The sequence below is a fragment of the Dysidea avara genome, chromosome 1 (assembly GCF_963678975.1).
Source record: "Dysidea avara chromosome 1, odDysAvar1.4, whole genome shotgun sequence".
Taxonomy (NCBI): Eukaryota; Metazoa; Porifera; class Demospongiae; order Dictyoceratida; family Dysideidae; genus Dysidea; species Dysidea avara.
The window spans coordinates 34343684-34357981 of record NC_089272.1 but is presented as its reverse complement, the minus strand read 5'-3'; the positions used below and the strand labels follow the sequence as shown (position 1 = coordinate 34357981).

Below are 14298 nucleotides of genomic sequence, written 5' to 3'. Positions count from 1 at the left end.
TAGCTATTCTATGTACAGTAGTTACTTTGACATTGAGTATTAACAGTACTGTTACATGGTATATAACATTCCAATGTAGGAATTCTTCCACATACAGTACATAGCTATAATGGCTACCATCGTTATCTTGTTTGATTACTTTTTTCACTGGAACTCTACTTCATTTTAAAATAATAATTTTGCACTTACACAATTAGTACGCAACCATCATATATATATATACATTGTCAAATGGTTACATACCAGATATTGAGCAATCACTAACATTAGTCAGCATAATTCTTGGTATATTGTAATGGATATTGTAAGTGTCATTGCATGTAGGGCAGACAATAGTGAAAGTATCCATATTGAAGTCATGTTCTACTCTGTTTAATGCAATACAGGAGGTAGGTTCAATGTTTGGAACCACATCGCCATTTCTGTAAAGCTCACATGGTGTAGATATCAAAGAATCGTTGAACCACATTGTGATGTTCAGACTGACATCAGTGCTGGTAGTGCATGCTGTCAATGAAATACATGATGGACAGCCATCTTGTTCATCTGTATGCATAAAAATAATTAGCATTAAAATGTACATACATGGCACATTGTATTATTATGCAAGCATGCATGAGGGGCTACATACATACAATAACTACATAGCTGCTGCATAAACATCTGGTTGTCTATATTGGTTACTATAATACAGCTGTATATGTATGTGATAAGAACTCATGATCAACCATCCTGTATAGGAAAACTGACAACATAATTCTTGTAGCTCTAAGTATATAGACACATGCAGGTGCAGAGGTTACGTGTGACTTGCAATTGATTATACATAAAAATAATTTTAAAAATTAATGAAAAAGGTAAAGAAACAAGAGTCAAACAAGCCAGCATGTTAAACACACAGAGATCTCTATTTGGACTCAATGGATATGGTAGAAACCAAGGGAAAAAAACTGTAGCTTCTCCATAAATTAGGGAAGATAAGTACTGAGAATGTTTCTGTATAAACGTTAATTTGAGTACAAATAGAGATCTCTGTGGGTTTAACATGCTGGCTTGTTTGACTCTTGTTTCTTCAGCAATTTCTATTCCCATGTTTAATTTTTAAAATTATTTTTACACTGGTTTGTTTATTTTTTATAAATATGGATACCTAACATGATAATTAGAGGTGCTGGCAATATCAAGTTAGTCATCACGTACATTAGTAGCTAGCTAATACTATGAGTGTTACCGATGTATTGTTTCCTTACTATTGAATGTATACTTTGTACTGCACAGCTTTGATATATCCAACTATAATAATATAGGCAACGCATAGCATACTGTGGGTAGCAGTAGTGTGGCTTCAGTTAGGTGACCACAATAAATCAAGTATCCAGTGGTACATATGCAATAACATTGCATGAACTTAATATACTGTGGTTAATTAAAATGTAGGTAATGATCAGGTTTCCAAAATTAATGAACATGTTAATGTGAATAGACTGGATACTTATCAACACATATTAACACGCTAGTTATCCTTGCAGAGACTAAGTCAGAAGATTGATGGAAAAAATGAACCTAAAAGAAGCAAATTTGTTTGAAAGTGGATGTTAACATTAGTACATAAACGAATACATTCGTTCAATGGTCCAAAGGGTGCATCATTCGAATGACATAATCGAAGTTGTGCGTGCGCAACCTGATCATAGTGAGTATAAGACCATAATAATCCAACTGCTCGTCACGCTATTAATAATTTTTGCTATGGGCAGTTATGTTTGAGACACTAGAAAGTAATGAAAGTTGGTTTTACTAGGTGTCTGACAAGTTAATTGCATGAGTGGCCACACTCACCACTAGTCATGAAGTGCAGTTTGGACAAGCTGTAGAAGAAGAATATTGGATTGTGTACTACTTTAAGGTCTTTTGCAGCAGTTACTGTACATCTTGTTTTGTGTTTTCTCCAGCTGCTATATCTTGTTAAACAGACGAATAATAGTGTCAACGTGAGAAATTCCATCAAAGGATTAAGCTACAATACACTCAAAATTATGCCACCTACATAACATTATGTAGCTATAGCACCATAAAATATTCAACAACGGTTACCTTTGAATGTTGCATTTAAACCTTTGAAGCATAAAATCGACATTTGTTTACGCACTAGTTAACATTGCAATATGCATTTAAAAATAGGTCATGGACATGAAGAAAGACATAGGAAGGAAAGTTATGTACTTTTATCCCCAAAAAGTACTCACATTTTGCTCTAGCCCTGTTGAAAAAATAATAATAAGATGAAAAAATGATGGCTCAAAATGGCAGATTCCAGTTCTTTAAAAGTACTTTTATCAAGTCCTTTTGACTTCATCTTTGCCAATTGACCTAAACTTCTTCCAGATTAACTTCTAAGGCTTCTTTTGAGGTTGGAAAAGATTTCTAAGGTGATGTTTAGTTGAGTGTCCTGATTAGGATTTTGGAAAAACATAGGTGATCTCTATTATGAGCCACTACTGTGGTTCATGATCACCCACTACCGTGGTTCATGATAACTATCATTAACCACACTAATTATATAGTTAGAACGAAAAATTGCTACAAATGTAGCCAGTACTAACACTAAACAAATTTTTGAGTCAGGGGTTGGAGTCTTTTTGTTGAAAAAAGCCTCAGTGTTATTATTTATCCAGGTTAAATAACTGAATATTGTTGTAGCTAGTATGGCTAGCTACACTATGTACACCAGTGTTGCTACTTACAGTAATTCTACATTGTAGCTAGCTAGCTACCTACCGAGAGACTAGTAGAAATGGTAGCCCAGAGCTAGCGGACCTTTGTAATTACACTTGTATACAGTACTGTAAAGTCATAATTAAATAAAAAGAATAATTATAATCATAATATTTATGTCTATAGCAGATATTGTAGCTAGCTAGCTAGCTACACACTCACGTAGCTAGCACTTACTTTCTGGGAGGAAAACCACTTCTTTTTGTACATCATCCGTTTCATTTAGGCAGTTGTACTGCCCAAACGAGTCTGTACCATGTTCCCAAGTTAATACCAAGCCGGTTTGTGCAGATCGCTGTCTGACACTGGCGTGTGGATTTCTCACACTGATCCATTGACATCGTGACGAATCTTGCATACAACAGGTTATTTCTTGAATGCCTCCATTCTCTCCTGATAAACACACTGGAACTCCCCCACACTCTTTGCTGGCGCTATCTGTCAACGCTGGTAGCAGCGCTATGAAAACCGAGATGAAAACTATTATCGAAGAGATCTTACTAATAAACTTCAAAAGAAAAGGCGCGAAACTTTCCACGTTACTCATAATGACTGTTACACTACTAGCGCATGCATCAGCGTACAGCTACTCAGTATAGATGACTCAGCATTTGATTACAGAAGTTCAACTTCATCCTAAGTGCACTGTTGTGAGATCACAGGGTGTGGCATTATTGCGAGGTCACAGGGGTGTAGCTAATTACATATGCATGCAATCACGTATATGCTTACATGTATTGCATTGTTAAAAGGGAATTGGCACAGGGGGTGAGAAACCAGAACCTGCAACTACTAGCTCCTGTATTTGTAGTGGTTTATAATATTTAAATACCGATTCCTAGCATTCAGTAAATCAAATTTTTTTTGTATATTATATAATTTTTTCCCGGGCTAGATGGACTGCCCTTGCCACCACCCCCAGCACTAGGTGTTAAAGTGCTGGACAGCTGGAAATACCAGCAATCAAACAAGGCCGCCAGACTCCAAGCGACCCTCGGAGTAGGCTAGATCAATATTAGTGGTTGATGGACGGCCGGGCCAACTGAAGAGCGATGACCCCTCAAACACATCACTGCAGGTCTTAACAATGAAAAGCAAAGCCTACAGCGCAGCCAGAATAAGCATTTGCTGTAATTAATGCTATACGCTTCTCAGCCAACAGCAAGCTTCCTGAAAACTGTTGTAGCAGTGGGCCCCATGCCACCAGTAGCTGCGAACACCAATAGCGAAAAGCAAGCTCTCTCAACCTCTGTAACACGCTCATCATATGCTTTTCCTTTTTCACGTTCATGAAGCTGGTAACATCTGGACAATTGGGAGCGAAAATAAGAGCGCGCAAAAGGATAGGGTTGAAAACCCTGATATCTAAAAACGCACGCTGCCTATTTCGACCCCAAAAAATCCCATTAAATCGGGATAGGAACATTTACTGTGGTGGTTACTACACAGAATGGCAAGTGTAGTACTAATTTGTAACTATACAGTGTAGCTAGCTTTTGTAGTTCAGAACTATAAGCAACTAATTTTGCACTGGGAAGCTACTTGCAATTGTACTGTATAATAGTACTGTAGATACATGTATTGTGCTGTAAATCATGACTTTGGTTTATTATGTAACTTACTCTTACCAAATGTAGATGGGAATTTTATTATTTATGAGAATTCCACTGATTACCACAGGTGGTTTCCTGTTAATATTAATGAGCCACCAATGCAACCAAAGACTTTTCATATGAGATCATGATGCTTTCCGCACAGCCGTAACATTTTATAGCAAATACTGCATACCTCTCAATTGCATTAAATTAATCTAGTTTTTATGTCTGCAAACATACTGTCATATGTACATCAATTAATTAACAAAATCAAGTAGCTGTGACTCATTACTGTATGTAGCCTATGATTGATCATGAAAGCTAGCAACTGACCAGGAATCACTATGACACTCAACACACCATCATGTATAATTAATTGTTATAGCCATTTTTCACCACTGCAATTTCATATCTAATAATGTGCATCAGCCTTTTAAAATTCTACTTGTTTTGGTCTGCTTTAATTTTGTATAGGTGAGCTCTAACACTGGCCTATTTAGGGGCTTGGACTGATGGGGCTCATGGTAGCGAGGCGCACACCACAAACTATAAAATATAACCACTTAAATGCACATCTATATAGCTATAAATTATAATTGGTTTGTCCTTGACCATGTGTTTTTATTTGTGGAGTATATAGCCATCTAGTATGTGAATTTCAGGTGCCATTATTTATAAATAAGACATTAATTTCTGCAAATAACTATAAAAGGCTACAATACAATCACAATAATTTTATGTTTACTACAAATCCTTCTTGGCCAGATTTGATATCATTACTTTTGTTCACAAGTCAGTCTTCATAATAGTAATTTGTGCATTCTTGGCCTTGCCTTTCTTCACAGTGGCAGGCTAGCTGTTTCTGCATGGGATATACCACGTAACTCCTAAGTGGAGTTACATGGTTAAGATAAAACCACAGAATTGTCTTTCGCTACACAATATTAATTATGTTTACGCATGATATAGTATTATAAAATACACTACCATGCATGGTAAAAAATATTGTTTCAGGGTATGGTGCAGAGCTAACCTTTTACGCTATATAAACTTATTAGTGGACACAGGGTGGACGGAGGGCCATGGATAGTTAATTTTTTGCTGGACAGAAAAGATTGAGATGCTCATAATAGAGCAATCAGATACTCTAATAGAGAATACTCAATCACTCTAATGGAACAGTCACTGTTATACTTCTCTTGAAACTGTCAGTAGCTAGCTGCTTCAATAACCTTATAAAGTGTCTAAAGTACTCTCTCAGTGCTTCTAAAATGTAAAATTTTTTCCTGGGGGCAAGCCCTCAGGCTCAGACCCATCAAGTCCCCCATGAATACCATATATACTTAAACTTCCACTATATAAATGTCATTGCCAATAATTTGCATCAGTATCTTGATGATAATACTTACAGGTAATTTTTTATTGCATATAGAAACTAGATTTTGCAAAATCAAACATGAATGTTAATGGCGGATCCAGGATGAGGCATTTGGGGCAAATGCCACACCCCCTTCCCTCTGTACTGCTTCTTTTGATAGAAATGCTATACACTTTGTCAGACCAAAATCAATTTATATAACTCATGAAAGCTGCATATTATCTGAATTTATTACAAACTCACCTAAAACCATAGGTAAAATAACTGTTAAAGTGCCATCCATCAAATTTGTATGTATTAAGCACCTCTAAAATAATTATAGTATTGCTAGTGTTAAGACTTTCATACTAATCATAGCCTTTTAAAACAGATTTTAAGACTTCACAACCATCTGCAAAGGCCACAATGAAAAAAATCAGCCTACTAAGGAGTGATCATTGCTACTTAAAATCTGCTCTCCCTAACCACCTACAACTTTAGTCTGTTTGTGCCCCTCCCATTGCCAACTCCTGGATCCGCCCCTGGATGTAAATGCTAAATTGAGATAATACCAGCAGGAAGTCACTGCACTGTCAGGCTAGCAATTTCCACACCTTCAACTTGTCGAATATGCTTTTGCAGGATGGTTTCCTGAACCAAGCCAGACATCTGTACAGGTTTTTGAACACCAGGGACATGCTGTATCCTAGGTTAACAACATTTATAATCTTGGAACATTTAAAGTGAATTCTCTAATAGAGGATTTCAGTACAAAGTGGTTGTTCTATTACAGAGATTGATCTAAGGAACTATGAATGCTCTGTTGCAGTTTACATTTCCACAGACTTCTCTATTAGCGATGATTGATCTATTTTCAAGGAATTAAGCTCCATAGTTGAAATATCCACCTACGTAATATGCTGGCATAGCACTCTATCCTATTATACTTTTTATTTTGCTGGCATGTTTGCCACTGGCCTATTCAGGAGGTACACCAAAGCTACCATGTGACTTAGTTCTGTATAGCATTTTAAAATGTATTTTTCCCTTGCCATGTCTACTGTATAGGCCAGGTACATATGTGGTCACATAGACACACACATGCCATTTTGGTTTGCATCTGTACTTTCATTGTCTTTCTTTAAGACTGATGCCCATATTTGTGATGCATAGATTACTGATCATGGCTGATGTCTATCATTAATGTCATATAGCTCCACCATCAAACAAATATGCAAATTAAACCCACAATCAAATAGTACAAATTGTATGAACAAGACTGCTCTATCAGAGCATTTCTATTACTTAAAAGCAAGGAATTCTGTTTTTTCCACCTATCAACACTTCCACAACTTTAGCTACTGTACTACATGTATAATTTCCCTCCAAAGAATCTAAATCCTATCAAAATTGCAATGGCTGGCTACATATATACATACAATGTTAAGTTATATGTATAGTAGGGACCACAAAGGAGTAGGCATGACCCATGAAATAACATCACCCAAAAATCAGCCTCAATTTTCCCTGATGATGATGAGGCAGTATTGGATAGTATATATTATGTGCCCGGGACTGGCATCCAAGCCTATCAACACCAATCAACACCTGCACTCCATGTTGTAAAGTAATAATAAGAATTTAGGTATATTTCCATATTTGTATCAGAAAAATCATTAGTGCCTCTAAGATCTATGCTTGAACGCTCTCGATGACACTTGTAAGGCTGGGAGGGGACCAGGAAGTTTGCTACATCATTCCCATGAGTGGTTATAACTACACCACTTCAGTGCAAACTTCTTCAGACATGACAGAACTGAGGTATATAGTGTAGCCACTTTAGCCATAGACAGGGCCGCCAAGAGACCTTAGGGGGCCCAGGACAAGTTAAGAATATGGGGCCCTATAACTGATAGCTACAGATTGCATGTGACTGAAGCATGCTAAACTAGGGGGGTCTGGGAGCATGTTCCTCCAGGAAATTTTTGAAGATTAGACCCTCTGAGAATGAATATGAGAGTGATTTGAGTAGTTTATCACTGTACAATATGACTGTTTGTATTACTCTATCAACAGGGTATCTGAAGCTTAAATTAAAGCTTTTTCTAGCTATCATGCATATGCCACCTAGGAATTTTCTAAATATTGCACCCTTTGAATTTGAAAGTGAGATTGATTTTTAATGTATTATTGTTTAGAGTAGGATTTTCAAAGGAAGTTTCCAGCAGAACACAAGTTTATAATACTAGTGGCAGGGTCTGGGGGCACAGCCCCCAGCCGCTGAAAGATCTTGAATATTTAATGGTCCAAAACTCAATAGATTGCTATAATATAACTTATGGATGAATTATTGTGATACTTTGGACACAGTTATCTACTGGCAGATGGTCTACACATGTACAGAAGAATTTTGCAGTGGCAATAATAATAATGATAATAATAATAATAATAATAATGAACTTTACAGTGTACATATACATACATACATACAAGTTGCAGATGTTGGTATGATAGAATCGGGACACATGGCAGCATACTGATAGTCCACTGACATACTGTGTCAGTGGCCGGAAGCTAAATTGTAGTAGTGATTAGCTACAAAGTTTACTTACTAGATTACTTAAGGGGGGATTAACAGTTAAAGGGGTTGAAGTTAGGTTGGTGAGGGATCTTTGAACACTTTGAGCATGGACATAGAAATGAAAAAGAGCAGGTGTTGTTGGAGGTGAAATTGGCAGTGAAATGATTCCACAGATAATCTAAAAGTTTGGCCTTTATCTTGAGTGGGTTGCCCTGATAGTTGATAACAGGAAGGGCATTCCAGATGCGAGGAAGCCGGTTAAAATAAAAGTTACTAGTGGAATTGTCAGGTGATCTTGTTTGGAGTGGCTTGTTTCCAGAAGCTAGACGTGTGTGACCAGTTGCACATTTAATGAAATTATTGATGTCAAATTCATTGTGGGGGTGGTGGAGATTTTTAAGAAAGAACATCACATCATTTACATCAAGAATGCATATCGGGGGTAGCACATGGAGATTAATAAGACGAGACTTGTAGTCAGTAGAGTAATCATTTAGAATGTATTTAGTTGCACGCCTCTGAACACGTTCGAGTTGCTGAATGTGCTTAATTAGGTGGCGTTTCCAGATGACCGAGCAGTAGAAAAACTGGGATCTAACAAGAGAGGTATATAGTCAAGATTTGGCTTGGGCATAATTTTGTAGGGAGAAAGATCTTCTTAGAAGTCCAAGTATCTGATAGGATTTGGAGATAATGTGGTTATAGTGAGCATCCCATGATAGGTCACTTGATAACATAATTCCTAGATCTTTGTATGTATCAACACAAGAAATCTGGGAGGTGCCGATATTGTAAGATGCTGGAGATTTCCTTTTAAAAGATATTTTTGATAGACCGAATAGAAGATTCCGGTGGGTACTCCATAAGTTTAAATTATTTAAGTCTTCTTGAAGTTTAAGTGAATCTAGTGGTGAGGAGATAGTTTTGATGCATTTGGTGTCATCTGCAAATAGAAACAATAGACAAAATTTAATGATGTCCGGAATATCATTAACATATATGAGAAATAGAAGTGGGCCAAGTATACTTCCCTGTGGGATTCCGGATAGAACTGGGAGAAGGTGAGACAAAGAGCTGTTAATCTTCACACACTGATAACGATTAAGTAGGTATGATTCAGACCATGACCAAAGCTTGCCAGAAATTTCAAGTAATCGAAGTTTGAATAACAGTTCCTTGTGGGGGACACTGTCAAAAGCCTTTTTAAAGTCTAGATAGACTACATCAATTTGGTCATTAGTACTATGTATGGTGTTCAACATGAGAAGCAACTGTTGCACTGTGGATCGATTTTTTAAGAAGCCAAACTGTTGAGATGAGAGAAAACTTGAAATTAATGTAAGAAATGGTTTTGTTGTAAACTAGCTGTTCTAATACCTTAAATGTTCTACAGAGTAGAGAAATTGGACGATAGTTAGTAACTTGAGTCTTGTCACCAGATTTATGTACAGGAACAATTGTGTGTATGCGCCATTTATAAGGTATGGAGCAACTATTTAAACTGATTGTAAACAAATGGTGCAATGTCTTAGCAAGAATGTTAGCATATTGTTTGAGAATCCTTGGGCCAATACCATCAATACCAGTGGCCTTGTCAGTATGGAGTGAGACGAGTGCTTCACATACTTCCTGTTCAGATATTTGGATTGATACTAAGTGACATCTGACAGATGGGTCAATTTTGTCAGGGTAGAGCAGGAGTATGAAATCTGAGGAGGTAAACACAGAGAAGAAATATTCATTAAAAAGAGAGGCTTTATCAGCATTGTCAGTGGCAGGAGCACCATTATAAAGGACAGAAGATGGTATAAAGCTGGATTATTTGACACTTCTTATATATTTGTGGATCATGGAGTTATTATTTGGTGCAAAGTTTAAGAGTTTTTGCTGTACAACTTAATAAATATATTGAGGATATTTGTACACCCAAGTGCATATTTATAAAATTATATATCCATACATTACTAAAAATACAACTGTAGAGTGTAGACCATATAGTATTAAGCTCATACTCAGTCTTGCATCACTCACGGTATTTGTAATGCTACAATGTCTGCTTTAGAAATTTAATGCTCTTTCCAAAAGTAAAGTTTTTTGTCACATTAATCCATTAGTACTTGTATTTGGACATTTAGAGTGCGCTTGATTGCTCTATTAGAGTATATCGATCTTGATCTAAGTCACAGTCCTCTTTAAGCGCCTATATCATTATATTATTACGAGCAGTGGCATGTAATTTGATTTGCTGACTGGAACTATGCTGGATATTGACTTTGCTATCTAATTTATGATATCTGTTAGTACTGTTACTGAGACTTCCTGTATCTTCGAGTCTACAGAGAAGATTTACACCCTTGTATGTTCTTTTATTGTATGTATGAACAATGTATAGCTATGGGGCCCACCTTAGGGGGCCCTTGGGGCCCCAGACAAAGTGGGACCCAGGGCAATTTGCCCCAGTTGCCCCCTAGTCTCGCGTAGCCAGACCCTATTTCTCCGCACGGCGCTTATCGATTTCGGAGCAGGCGCTTATAATTTCCGATCAATAAGCGCCGTGCGGAGAAATAGGGTCTGGCTACGCGAGACTAGTTACCCCCCCCCCCCCCCCCCCCCCCCCTTTCGGCGGCCCTGGCCATAGATAATAATACTTTGGAAGTGGCTACTGAACCTAAAGGTTTTTATTTTCGCGTCTAGTAGTTTCCCCAAGCATTCGACTTTAGGGGACACGTCTAGTAGTTTCCCCGAGCATTCGACTTTAGAGGACGCGAAAAGTAACATTAGCGTTAGGGTTAGGCTCGGGTTTAGCTTCGGTTTCTTCTTCACCGTTAGGTTACGTTCTTACTGTGTTATAGTGTATATAGTGAGACTACTACGTGAGTAGCGTTTATAAGGTAGAAAAGTAGGGGTAGTGGGTAGCTAGTAGCGGTAGCACAGTGGTAAGCCCACTGCCTACAGCTCCAGTAGTCCAGGGCTCGAGCCCAGGTTGAATTTTGTGACTTTTTTTTCGTTTAGTGACCCTTTTTTTGTCCACGTTTTACTGTCGGTTCAATAGCGAGCCCGGCCTATTGAACCGACTTGGTTCAGTAAGCACTGCCTAATACTTTACCTTATATCAAGACACACGGTAGTGTGTCGTGCGGCCCAAGAAGCCGGCGCCCAACACCCGTGAGTATATTGACAGGAAGAAAGAAAACGCACCTTTCGCACCTACGTAGCTCTATGCTGCCTTGATGAAACAAGACGATTTGTGCTGTGGACGCTCCCTCCAACTTCGGCACTCCACATTCCAAATTTGAGCGAAATCGCTTCACGCATTCCCGAGATATGCGACTTCAAAAATTGGCTTAGTTTCTTGGTTTTTTTTCTTCCTCTTGTCGCACACTTACAAAAACTGCTATAAAACGCGAACGTCATATCCGATTGCTTTGAAATTTGGCACACAGACGGGGGGGGGGCATAAAGGCGCATCTCGGTACCAACTTTGGCTGGAATGCGATAAACAGGTAAAGAGTTATGAGCGATTATTCACGAAAAATAACACCAATATGTTGTCACGCCTACAGGGTAAACCGCGTATGGGAAAAAGCTGAAAATTGGTGGGTGAATAGGTTAACTATTGAACCTCCAACCTTCTTTGGTTTGAAAGAAATCAAGAAATCGAGCTAAAAATCTGGAAGATGCAACGAAAAAACCAACAGTGTGTAACAATTACGCAATCGAGATTAGCTAATAAAAAAAAACGACTGCTTGCCACGCCTACCAGATAAACCTCTTGGGGTAATGCTTTGAAAATCGTTGTACAGATGGAGTAATCATCTTAGAAAGGCTCATTAATGGTGTAGAAGAATCAGACATAAAGCCACGGAGTTATAACACGAAATCCAACTTGGTGCAGCAAATGCGAGATCGAGATACTCTAATAGAGCAGTCATCCTAATAGAGCAGTCACCCTGAAGAGAATTCAAGAGATCAGCTAGAAACAAGAAACCTGTATAGAGATCAGCTACACACAAGCCACCCTGTAGAGAGATCAGCTAGAAGAAGTTACCTTGTAGAGAGTTCAGCTACAAAGAAACCATCATGTAGAGATTTCAGCTACAAACATATCTCCCTGTAGAGAGATCAGCTAGAAGAAGCTACCTTGTAGAGAGTTCAGTTACAAAGAAACCACCATGTAGAGAGCTCAGCTACAAACTAGTGACCTTGTAGAGACATCAGCTAGAAGAAGTTACCTTGTAGAGTGTTCAGCTACAAAGAAACCATCATGTAGAGATTTCAGCTACAAACATATCTCCCTGTATAGAGATCAGCTAGAAGAAGCTACCTTGTAGAGAGTTCAGTTACAAAGAAACCACCATGTAGAGAGCTCAGCTAGAAACTAGTGACCTTATAGAGACATCAGCTAGAAGAAGTTACCTTGTAGAGAGTTCAGCTACAAAGAAACCATTTTGTAAAGAACTCAGCTGCAAACAAATCACCAGTACAGAATTCAGCTACGAACAAATCACCCTGTAGAGAGATCAGCTAGAATAAGTCACCTTGTAGATAATTCAGCTACAAACAAATCTCCCTGTAGAGAGATCGGCTAGAAGAAATTACCTTATAGAGAGTTCAGCTACAAAGAAACCACCATGTAGAGAGTTCAGCTGCAAAGAAATCACCCTGTATAAAATTCAGCCACAAACAAATTGCCCTGTAGAAAGATCAGTTAGAAGAAGTTACCTTTTTAGAGAGTTCAGCTACAAAGAAACCATTCTGTAAAGAGCTCAGCTGCAAACAAATCACCTGTACAGAATTCAGCTACAAACAAATCACCCTGTAGAGAGATCAGCTAGAAGAAGTTACTTGTAGATCATTCAGCTACAAACAATTCACCCTGTAGAGAGAGCAATTAGAAGAAGTCACCTTGTAGAGTGTTCAGTTACAAAGAAACCACCATGGAGATTTCTGTAATCAATATATGTATTTTATATATATATATATATATATATATATATATATATATAATTTGTACATTTACTGATAAAATATTTAAAGTACATCTACTTCATCTTTTCTTCTTCCTGTGGTAAAGAAAAAAAGATAGGTTAAAAAGTCCCAAAGCCGGCCATAGGCCGGCTTTGGGGTATACAAATGCAAAAAGAAATGAAATCTAATCCAAAACAGCCAAGCTGTAAAAAAAGTGTGCGGCCCTCAAAAAGGCTATGGTGAAAAAAGATGTGAAATCCAAGGTGGCGGCCAAGAAATGGCTGTGATGGTAAAAATTTTAATAATGACAATTCAGGTGAATCTTGTGCCAAGACAGCCTTTTTGAGAGCCGCACACTTTTTTTACAGCTTGGCTGTTTTGGATTAGATAATATATGCTTTAGCTCTATGATGATAGTCTTACATCCTTGTTTCTCTCAGCTGGGCTGCAGCCATAGATAATATATGTATTCTTCACGCTATTAGTACATGTCTGGCTTACAGGACAGTTTTTAGCTGCACGTATCACCCCATTGGCTGGCATGGGGTGGATTGTTAACTTTTCATGCTACACTATGTGTGTTTACTGTTTCATGAATTAACTTTGTTTAGTAGCCATCTCAGTAAAACCAAGAGTTCATAATATAAAAAGAGAGGAGAGTGTTCTACTGCAGTATAGCCTGTACAAATGTGAATCTCAAAAGTTATGATGCAATACAGTACCTATAGTTAGACTCCTTATATCCTAACAGAACAGTCACTCTAATACAACAGTCTCCTTAATAGAGCAGTCACGCTAGCCCATATAAGTCTCCGTAATAGAGCAGTCACACTAGCCCATATAATGCAATACCTATAGTTAGACTCCTTATATCCTAACAGAACAGTCACTCTAATGCAACAGTCTCCTTAATAGAGCAGTCATGCTAGCCCATATAAGTCTCCGTAATAGAGCAGTCACACTAGCCCATATAATGCAATACCTATAGTTAGACTCCTTATATCCTAACAGAACAGTCACTC

The 14298-nt window shown here is 37.9% G+C and overlaps 1 protein-coding gene across 2 annotated transcripts in view; it reads right to left on the bottom strand.

The window, feature by feature from the left end:
- LOC136262884 (uncharacterized) overlaps window positions 1-3434 on the bottom strand; it is a 47201-nt gene extending 43767 nt beyond the window's left edge. Inside the window, exons 1-2 of one of the 2 annotated variants that reach the window (XM_066057305.1) lie at window positions 2953-3434; window positions 244-546 (exon numbers count right to left, since the gene is read on the bottom strand). In XM_066057305.1, coding sequence (XP_065913377.1) covers window positions 244-546; window positions 2953-3322 — 673 coding nt within the window. In that variant the 5' untranslated portion in view covers window positions 3323-3434. The remainder of the gene's footprint in view (window positions 1-243; window positions 547-2952) is intronic. The other variant, XM_066057310.1, reaches the window with a different exon arrangement.
- Between the last annotated feature and the right edge of the window lie 10864 nt (window positions 3435-14298).